General features: G+C 33.9%; 1 protein-coding gene across 2 annotated transcripts; it reads right to left on the bottom strand.

Moving 5' to 3' along the window:
- Positions 1–2,281: 2,281 nt before the first annotated feature.
- LOC103962896 (cytochrome P450 704C1) lies at positions 2,282–4,772 on the bottom strand. 2 transcript variants are annotated; one of them, XM_048568262.1, is made up of 6 exons: positions 4,424–4,772; positions 3,984–4,199; positions 3,573–3,869; positions 3,141–3,461; positions 2,824–3,027; positions 2,282–2,685 (listed from the first exon to the last, which is right to left on the bottom strand). In XM_048568262.1, the coding sequence occupies exons 1-6, from the start codon at positions 4,766–4,768 to the stop codon at positions 2,497–2,499; spliced, it is 1,572 nt and encodes a 523-aa protein (XP_048424219.1). In that variant the 5' UTR covers positions 4,769–4,772; the 3' UTR covers positions 2,282–2,496. The 2 variants fall into 2 exon arrangements, with proteins under 2 accessions (XP_048424219.1, XP_048424220.1); XM_048568263.1 differs by having other exon boundaries at positions 4,375–4,516.
- Between the last annotated feature and the right edge of the window lie 5,693 nt (positions 4,773–10,465).

Below are 10,465 nucleotides of genomic sequence, written 5' to 3'. Positions count from 1 at the left end.
TCTACAAATACCCAACCAGATATTAAACATAAATAAAAAGAAAAAAAATTATTAAAAAATTCAAAGTTCACACTTGATGAATCTTACAAGTTAAACATTAAAATATATAATGACATGACTACATGAATGGATAATGACAAAAATCTACAACGATAATGACATGTGGAGGATATGACGAAGAAAACATTAAAAAATTAAAAATATATATATATAAATATATATATATATATTTTTTTTTTGAATAGTAATCACTCTGGCCCTTACCTTTCTCCTTCCAACTGATAGACTTGCATAAAGACAATTACTATTTAGAGTAAAAAGTAAGGGCAATTTAGGCAATTACTGTTTAGAGTAAAAAGTAAAGGCAATTTTATTGCCCTTGCCCACCAATTGCCATTGCCCTCCACCCATTGATAGTTAGGGTTCCGCCATTAAAATCAACTGAAAATATGAGTAGTGCCCAACTTATTTATATGCCTATGCAATGTCTCTCTTCTTATTAATGTGAGATTCATTCTCAACAATTTGTAAATAACTGATACTACCCTGGATGTGTAGGCTGCATGATTATATCGCTTAATTTTTCACAAAAACAAAATCAACAGGTGGGATAACTTTTTCACCAATTACGTTACCACTCCAGATCTTGTAAACGTTGAATACTTCTTCAAAACAAACTTTGCGAACTATGGCAAGGTATAGTGGCAGGTCTAGGATTTGAATCTTGGTGGATTTAGTGTTGAATACAATTTTTTTATAAATAGGAATAGAGCGTGAAGTGCGTAAATTTTTTTTTCAGTTATATATTGAGATATTGCATCGAACACTTAGTGGGTTTGTTGTCATTAGCCAAATCATGTTGCGTACATGTCAATAGATATCAGCATATGTCGAAGCAATCTGATGAGTGATGTAGAAATAAGTGTCGAGTTCTGTCGACGCGACTAATTGAGATTTGCTAACATTCATTACATCAAACATTTAGTCGGCATAAAAAGGACCCGTACCAAATATTCGGAGATCCTTTGGACAGCATATGGTACTAGGATCACCTAGGTCCCTATTTCCATCCGCATCTAGCAAGGTATATATAATGTCATATAATCCTAATTTAAGTAAAACTTCGTGTTAATCACCGTACGTAATTATTTAATAATCTATGTTGGAATTTCTGAGCTTCTGTAGCGGTCGGTATAACTACAACGTTTTGTGAGATCATTTAGGTGACGTGGTCTTCATCGTGGGCTTCTGTTGGTTACTTCTGTTGATATGATCTTAGAGTGTGTCCAGCTGTGTCCGAGAAGTTGAGCAAGGTTAGTGGTGGTGACTATGCACTCAAAGATTATCTTTCAGCCCATCCATCCAATAAAACGAGAGCTCAATTAATGTTGGCTCAAGCTAAGATCATGGAAGAAGCACTCGCTAATACCGGAATGTAAGAGCAGGATGCGGGGTTGAAGGCTTTCTTTAGGACAGACAGTAATCACTTGCAGCTACCGACACATTCCCTCTTTTTCTTTTCTTTTTTTGGCAGATGATTCCTATTCTAGTATGTAGCTCCACTATCAGAAATTGTCATTTACCCAACCATCATAATTCGTCTGGCAAATAGTATTTACCCGACATAATACTTATGTTCTTCAGGAAAAAAGGTCAATGTTTTTGTTTCTTCTGAACCTTTTACTAGACAAAAATCGTTTAACGGGCCAAACTATGATCGGGTAAAACTTTTGCGCCAAGGGACATGGGCACGTAAGATGACAACCTTAACGCGACAAACCATCCAAGTTTCGTCGCACAAAGGTATACTTTAGGGTTTAGGGTTTTATTTCGTCGAGCAAAAATAAAAGTTCGTCAGGCAAAAGTGAGAGACATGGTTGACATATTTAATTGCTTTGATGATTTTCGCAGTCTACAAGATTAATTTCAACAATCCAACCGTTAAACTTTTTTGTATATACTCCGATATCACATACGCCAAAAATCACAAAGAACAAACATTCATATATTAGTTAACGAGGCGAAATCTTTCGACGGTTAGAAACGAAAAATCACGATTTAATCATCATTTTAACTCAGACTTTGATGATTTTGTACATCCACACTCCTCAAACCTACTACCACAGGGCAGGGATAAAAGCCATGTCAATTCGGTAAAGGGAATCCATAATCGTTACATATTTAAATACCACTACAACCGAGTAGGGATATGAGGTATGATGTGTAAGTCCCACATCTTAAGAGTACAACAGTAATCTACTATTTAAAATGTTACTACGGCTACTAACAATATCGAGGCCTTTTATTCCATTATATATAGAAAATCTTGGACGAGATGTTTATAAGGCATCTAATTAAGCATAAGTTTTCAATGTGTCGGAAGCACAGTCCAATACACAAATTGTCATAATAGAGTTGGGTGGAAATTTTATTTTTCAAGTTTTCAATCAATTGTAGTATAATAGGCCATACTCCTAGCATACTGAAAAATCTCTCCTAATCAAGGTTTCTTGGAAAGGCTTGCACATAAAGTCCCCCATCAATATGGAGAGTGACCTTTGTCCTGTAATGAGCCACTTTGTGCTCATCAGTCAGCTTGAATATGTAGCTCCTTAAAAGTACTGCACAAATGATCTTCATCTGCTGATAAGCAAAGTCTTTCCCTATACAATTTCTTGGTCCCGCCTGTGTATGTAAACCACAAATCCAAACTCATCACAAATATAATTTAGTCTTCTAAAGTTCGTATCCTTAAATTGTTCATATTTTTATTCAAATGGGCGTGTGTTGTAACTTGTATGTGATAAAGTTGTTTTTTCTTACATTGAAGGCCAGGAATTTGAAAGGGCTTTCTTGCTGGAAAAGCCCATTTTCGTTGAGCCATCTCTCCGGCCAAAATTCTTCTGCATTATCTCCCCATAAATATTTCATTCTGCCCATGGCATACGCATGGTATCCCACTACACTTCCTTTCTTGACACTAAATCCATCTGGCCATGTATCATCAAATAAACAAACCGAGGAATCCTGTGTTTCCCAAATTAGCTTGTTAATCAGAAAATAATAGTTTACGCAGGATTCAAATTCAGAAGCAAGTTTTGATACATTCGGTTTCAGAAGATCATTAAGTAATTAATTACCAGTGGAACTGCAGGGTAGAGCCTGAGTGTCTCAGACAAAGATGCATGGAGATAATGCATTTTGTCAAGAGCTTCTTCAGTAAGACTGGCTGCAACCTCATCAATGCTTGAACTATCTTTCAGATTTGTTGCCTTTCTAACCTCTTGTACAATCTTCTCTTGTATATGAGGATGCTTGCAGAGCATATAAATAAACCATGTAAGAACACTCGCCGTCGAGTCTCTTCCGGCGACAATAAGACAAAGGAGCAAGTCTCTCAAGAACTTTGGATCCATATCTTTCGATTTCAATAGCCTTGAGATTATGTCTCCTTTTTTGTACTGCAGGCCATTCATCCACATTATGTTTTAAATACAAATTAGTACGACTAATACTAAACTAATTAATCAGTCTAGAACAAGACAGATATTAGGGACTGGAAGGTAACTCACTGCAGACGGATCATCTTCTGGTGAATTATGGAGCGTTTCAGTCTTGCTATTGATTAAGTTATAAATAAACTGATCTACCACTTTGATATTCTTCTTCAGCACCGCTTCTGATCCAATGTTTAAGAACCGTCTGATCTTCCAGGTGAAATCAAAATAACGATACATTGTCATTTCGTTTCCTTCATCAAAAGCATTGGCAAACCGAATACATTCTTCATTTGTCCCGTACAGGGTATCTAGTTCGATTCCAAGCAGAATCTTGACAATTGAATCTAAGTTTGCTTTCAGAAACAAATCCTTCATCCCAAAAATAAAGAAAACACCACACGTCGTTATAAATTATACATATTTTCAAAGGGACCGGAATTTGTGCTATGTGATTACCAATTGAACCATGCATGATAAACTTACTTGGATCTCTATTGCTTTGTCGCAGGTTGCAGCTTCATAAATTATCCCAGCAATTTGTACCGCGTTGGTTTTAAAGACTGCAGTGCTGAAGTCTTTGACAATTTTGGTTGATAACACATTGCTCGATATCTTCCTCTGATGCAGCCATTTTTCTCCATCCACGGCAAAGATCCCATCGCCCAAACCGTCTGACAAAACGCTGTAGTGGTACCAACCCTGCAGCAGGTCAGAAATTAAGACTTGTTTTACTCGATAACTATGGTGATCAACATGAATGCACATATCAAATCATTAAACTGCATGTTTTTTTTTTTTTTTTTTTTTTTTTTTGAAACTAAATAAACTAATTTAAATAGAGCCAATAGGGATCTTCAAAAGAAAAAAAAATTACTTGAATTTTTCTAATAACGTGAACTCGACTAATTAGTCTGATAGCATACCCTTCCATAGTTTGCAAAGTTCGTTTTGAGGATGTATTCAACATTTGCAGGATCTGTTGTGAAAACATAATCTATGAGCACATTATACGCCCGGAAAGTTTTGTATTTGTGTGCGATGTCAGTCAAGTAGTGGTGCAGCCTAGAGAAGTTGACGAGGGTTGTGAAGAAATTTGTGGCAATAGGATGGTATCTCTTTTTCTTTAGATCAGTACCCACCCTTCTAGCATGGGATCTGATCATAAGTATAATAGCTAAAATTACTAGTGCTAAATTTATTACTGTGGGAGGGAAGGAACTGGAAAGAAAATCCATGGCACTCGTGGTCGTTGGGATGGTGTAGAACATGAACACTTTGTAGTATCTTATATAGCAGAGAGGCGTTGGACTAAGGTACTCCGTTTCGGGGTTTTAACTAAAGGGGTTCAATATAACAGAAAGGGATCCTAATCCACCAAATCAAATGATCTAGACCATTGAAATTTGATCCAACGGTTAAAGTTATTATAATTTTTTAAGTGAGCTCTTGTTTGTAGCTGTTGGATCAAATTTTAATGATCCAAATTCCCTAATTTAGTAGATTAAAAGGAAGAAACCCGGAAAGGATACCTTTCCCAATATAACAGCAATTTATTGAAAAACACATGGACTGTTATTACAAATAAGGGAAAAAAAAAAAGATGTGTTAGTATTTTTGTAACTAAGTTGAACTTTAGCGTCACCAATAACTATTTTTTATTTGTTTAAGTCAAACTGGTGCTTATTCTTAATTTTTTTTTCCAAACTTCATCTTATTTACGAAAATGTTACCGCACTCGAACTTTGATTTATTTAGGACAATGTCACTCATGTTATAGATATCATATTAAAGTGATTTGTCCAATGCACAATTTTGATCATTGATGAGGCACTTTAATGTCCACATTTCGGAAGAACGTTATTGAGTTTTAAGGACATTAGAGATAATAATTACCACACTAAAATCTATGTAGAAAACGAAATTGAATTTCTGCACATAACTTCCTACAAATAATGCTTGTTTGGTGTCAAAAGTAGATTTTTTTTTCTTCTATTTGGAGTGTATTTGAACTATTTTAAGTATTTGTGGGATAAAACGAGCGTGCATTTGCACACTTTGGAACTTAAGCAAATAAACACAAATAATACGATTTTAAGACATTAAAAATGAGTTCTCAAAAGAGCAAAAGCTTTATTTATGTCAAAAGTTTTCTATTTCGAGTGTATTTGCACTATTTTAAGCATTCATGGGATAAAACGAGTGTGCGTTTGACACGCTTTGGAATTTAAACAAATAAACACGTATAATACACGATTGAGACATTAAAAATGAGTTCTCAAAAGATCAAATGCTTATTTGGTGTCAAAAGTACACTATTTTTCTATTTAGAGTGTTTTTGAACTATTTTAAGCATTCGTGTGATAAAGCGAGCATGCGTTTAACACGTTTTGGAACTTAAGCAAACAAACACATATAATACTCTACTAAGACATTAATAATAAGTTATTAAAAGATCAAAAGTTATATTTGTATCAAAAATACACAGTTTTTCCATTTGAAGTGTATTATTCATTGACATGACCACACCACAACCCACCCACCTTCCATCTCTTTGGAAAAGGATCATTATCGAATCATTTTCCTAGAGATCCTAGGGATCCCGTGATCATGATCATTTATCGTACATCATGCAATCAGTTTTCATTAGATACTATTTACATTTAATTTTAAATTTTAAAATGATTTGACCGCACAATGTACGATGGACAGTCCTGATCACAGGATCCCAAGGATCCCCAGAAAAAAGATCTGATGAGGATCCTTTTTCCCATCTCTTTAGCCCTTCATTCATTAACCTGCCCCGCTCACAACCCGCTCACCTCCTCTCATTTTTCTTTTGTCAAACTCTAGATTTGTTGAATTAGAGAGCTAACGGAATTCAAACTCACATTATCGTACAAGGGCAACACTTCTCTCTACTACTATAGTAAAGAGTCTCTTGCCACTCATCTCCTCTCTCCTTAACCATTCATTTTGTTCATTGACTCACCTCCTCTCTCAGTAACCCTTGCTTTATTCACCCAGAAATCATTTTCATCCTGGGATTGTAATATGATTAATTTTCATCCTAAGCATTTGGAACTTCCTGGGATTAGTCAATGGGCGCTCAGCGGGCACAGGCGGCTCTCTCTTACAAATATTTAATATTTTTAATTAACAAATAAACAAAAAAATGAAAATATCAGATCTCTACTATTCATTTGCACAGCGATTTATATCGAAGGTGGATTGTATGCCCTCCTATTTTCATAGTCTTTTCATGCTTTTTGTGACGTGTGGTTACAGTTAAATTACATCAATATTTTATATTAATTTTTTATAAAAATAATAAAATATAAAATAATAAAAATATAAAATATTAATGTTGTTATCGTACAAACAAAAATGTATAAAAATGAGAGGTCTGACAATCCATCTTCATATATATCAGATCTCGTGCAAATATTTAATATTTAATGTTGGTTGTTGGTTGTTACAATACTCCTACAGAGGACGTGTCCATTAATGCATACTGACAACTGATGTTTGCTACTGATGTCTACTATTCATTGATTGTTACAATACTCCTACAGAGGACGTGTCCATTAATGCATAGTGACAACTGATGTTTGCTACTGATTTTTACTATTCATTTGCACAGCGATGTGTGTTGAATGCTGGTTGTTACAGGGACGTGTACATTACTGCAGACTGATGTTTGACCATTAAGATCAGTGCTTTATGGCTAAGGTCCAAATCTTCAGGATTAACAAAATCGGATGGATTAATGCAGCATAATGCCGAAGAAAAAAAAAAAAAAAAGAAACTGGGTTTTGTTTGTTTTGTTAGATTCTTCAAAAACACAAACCTTTTTTTTTTTTTTTTTTTTTTGTCAAACAATAAATTTTGTTAGATCAGCCACCGACAAAGTTCAAACCCACTCCGTCATGCAACGGCTCAACTCATTTCCACTAATGTGATAAAGGGTCACTTGTGATACACAAACTTTATTAGCTAAACAAGTCTCTAATCATCCAACGTAATTATATGTTGAATTCTTAATTTTTTTTGGTACATTGATATTTTTACATTAAGAGAAGGGGGAGTTCGGCAATGCCACACAATGGACAGCCTAATTTGTTATCAAATTCGCTGTTCACAAGATTTGAACTTAAAACCTGTCATTTCCAAGTGAAGAGGAATACCACCAAACTATAGTACCGAGTAACCGTTGAATTCTTAATTAGTTGTAAGTTAACAAGAGTTTTTAGATAATCAATACTACGTACTATCATATAACTCGTTTGGATGTGCTTTTAAAATGATTAAAAGTGCTTTTAGAGAAAATATTTTTGAATTTCAAAAGCATTTTAAGTTCTTCCTGCAAAAAACACCAATTATGTGCTTCTTCCAGGAAACATTTAAGTATTTTTCCAGAATTTACTTGCATTTTTACTAATAATTTGTTATAAAAACATTTTTATCAAAAGCGATTTTAGTCATTTTAAAAGTACATTCAAACGAGCTCTTAAGCGCCTAGTGGTATATAATATTCTACCATACAAAGTAGGATGAAAAAAAAGAAAAAATTAGTATTCGATCTCAAGTTTCTAATGTTTATTGACTGAGACCTTATCAGTTATTAATAAATTTACATGTCAATTAAGTAATTTTTTGAAATAAAAATTAGTAATTGATTTCGGGTTTTAATACCAACACTCTTATTAAACTTCTAAATAATTTTTAATTCAAAACATTTCCAAAATAAAAAATAAAATTACAATAAGTTTGTATCGATTAATTTTTAGTTTTCAATCTTAAATGTACTCATTCATATAATTTTTCAATTTAACCTAATCTTAAATGTACCCATTCTTAAATATACTAATTTGAAATGTAGCTTCTTTTTCAATATAAAATGTACCCATTTTTTTAATATAAAACCCATTCAATTATTTTCTAATCTATTTTTTAAAAAGGAAAAATAACAAAAAGTTCGGAAAAAAAAAAAAACTTTAGTTTTAATGAAAAATGACAAATAAAGGTGTAGTGAATAGTAGCCAGGAAAAGTAAAAACGCAGTTTTTCGTTAAAAATAAACAATACCGGGAATGTTTTGTTAAAACTCCATTTTTAAAACTTATATGGATACATTATATTTTGTTGATTTTGAAATGTATCCATGTTAAGTTTAATGAAAGAAATTTAATAATGTTATTTGGCCTTACATCCCCTTTTTTTTTGTTCTTTGAAACTGTACCCATGTTTTAGTACAATAATTTATTTAAAAAATTACACATAGAATATACTTTTAATACTTAATTTTATATTAAGACCATATTTTTTAAACGTTTTAAGAAGATGCAAAAATTAATACATATGAAATATAACATCATTTGCTTTTGTTTCCTCTGAACTCTAAGTTACAAAAATACCCTTTTATTTTTAGTGTCTTTTTACACTTCTCTCTGGATCCCATCTCTCTCTCTTTCTCTCTCCCTTTCCTTTCCCCATTTCATATGGTAAATAAACAGATTGAGTTCCGAATTTATTGCAGGGTGGCCATAAAAGTTGAGAAAATTAAATTAAGGGGAAGAAAACTATGTATACATATCATTTGTTTGGGTATTTAATTCCAAAAAAAATGTATTATAATAATGGAACTATTGTAAACATTTCTAGTTTAAGTATGATTATATAAATTCTAAATTAGATTTTATTCTAGTTGTCCTTTCCTATTGTATCTTGTATTCCTTGGGGATGAAGAAATATTTTCTCTCCCTTTACTACTATAAATAATTGCAGCCTATACGTTGAAACCCGGCCCAAGCATACACCAGCCCAAGGGCTATGGTGTCTCATATGCTTGCACCGCACCGGATCACTGCCCCTGCACGGGCCAATTTGGATCTAGCCCATAATCTGGGGCCTGCTACTCAAACCTATTCCTCCGCCCACTGTCTTGGGCCGACTGAAAAAAAAAAAAAAAATTTGGGTCCGCCTGCTAGCCTAGTCCTCTCCCCGTGGGCCTGCAGCCCTACCCGAGACACCCTAACCCAATTTTGGGGCTAGGTCACATGGCCAAAATATCTTTAAGCCATCAGTGGGTTAGTTTTTTCCTTTGGGCCCCGAGCTATATTTGCCTAATTATTTTTAGGCCCAATGGGTTTTATATTTTTTTCACCCACACTTTAATTTGGCCCGAAGTCGAAATAATTAAAATTCACTTATAATTATAAACCTAAAATTATATTTTTGCATATTCTTGTTGCATATTTGTTTGCATATATATTTGTGTTTGCATGTAGGAATATATGAACCTGAAGTTCATAATTATTTTGAAACCTGATGTTTCTTATAAATATGCTTTGTTTGAAAACCTGAAGTTTTTCACTTAAAAACATCACCTATGAAAACCCGATGTTTTTCATGCAAAAGTAAACCAATATATGTCTATTAGAACTTGTCTATTCTACTCCTACGTGAATGGATTGATTTTTTTTCTCCATTAAACTAACCACATATTGTCCATCTCTTTTGTGGTAGGAACATGTCGAATTTGAACAAACTCAACTTCACCGCTTTGGAGGTCTCTGGAAGGAACTACCTCAAGTGGGTTCAAGATGTGAAGCTCCACCTCACTGCAAAGAACTTGCGTCCTGCTATTGAAGAAGCAATAGACGAGCCTGTTGGCGAAGCTAAAAAAACCACTGCTATGATCTTCATCCGAAGACATATTCATGACGCTATGCAAACTTAGTATCTTGCTGAGGAGGATCCACGTGCATTATGGGTCGCTTTGGTTGATCGTTTTGATCACCAAAAGGATATATTCTTGCCCGAAGCAAGACATGACTGGCAGCACTTATGTTTCCAAGACTTTAAGTCTGTGAATGAATATAATTCTAAAGTTTGTTGAATTCGATCACTTCTCAAGTTTTACAATGAAACTTTGACTGAAGAAGATCTCCTGGAGAAAACCTATTT

The sequence above is a fragment of a genome, unplaced genomic scaffold (genome assembly GCF_019419815.1).
Source record: "Pyrus x bretschneideri cultivar Hongxiangsu unplaced genomic scaffold, Pyrus_bretschneideri_v1 Contig48, whole genome shotgun sequence".
Taxonomy (NCBI): Eukaryota; Viridiplantae; Streptophyta; class Magnoliopsida; order Rosales; family Rosaceae; genus Pyrus; species Pyrus x bretschneideri.
The sequence above is the reverse complement of the archived record's forward strand: the minus strand, read 5'-3'. Positions and strand labels throughout refer to the sequence as shown.

Bases quoted from the DNA above. Each gene is read 5' to 3' on its own strand.
- LOC103962896 (XM_048568262.1), bottom strand. From the start codon at position 4,768: ATGTTCTACACCATCCCAACGACCACGAGTGCCATGGATTTTCTTTCC. The intron at 3,462-3,572 runs GTGAGTTACCTT...AATGGCCTGCAG, and splicing joins CAGAAGATGATCCGTCTGCA to TACAAAAAAGGAGACATAAT. The intron at 3,028-3,140 runs GTAATTAATTAC...TGGGAAACACAG, and splicing joins TCTACCCTGCAGTTCCACTG to GATTCCTCGGTTTGTTTATT.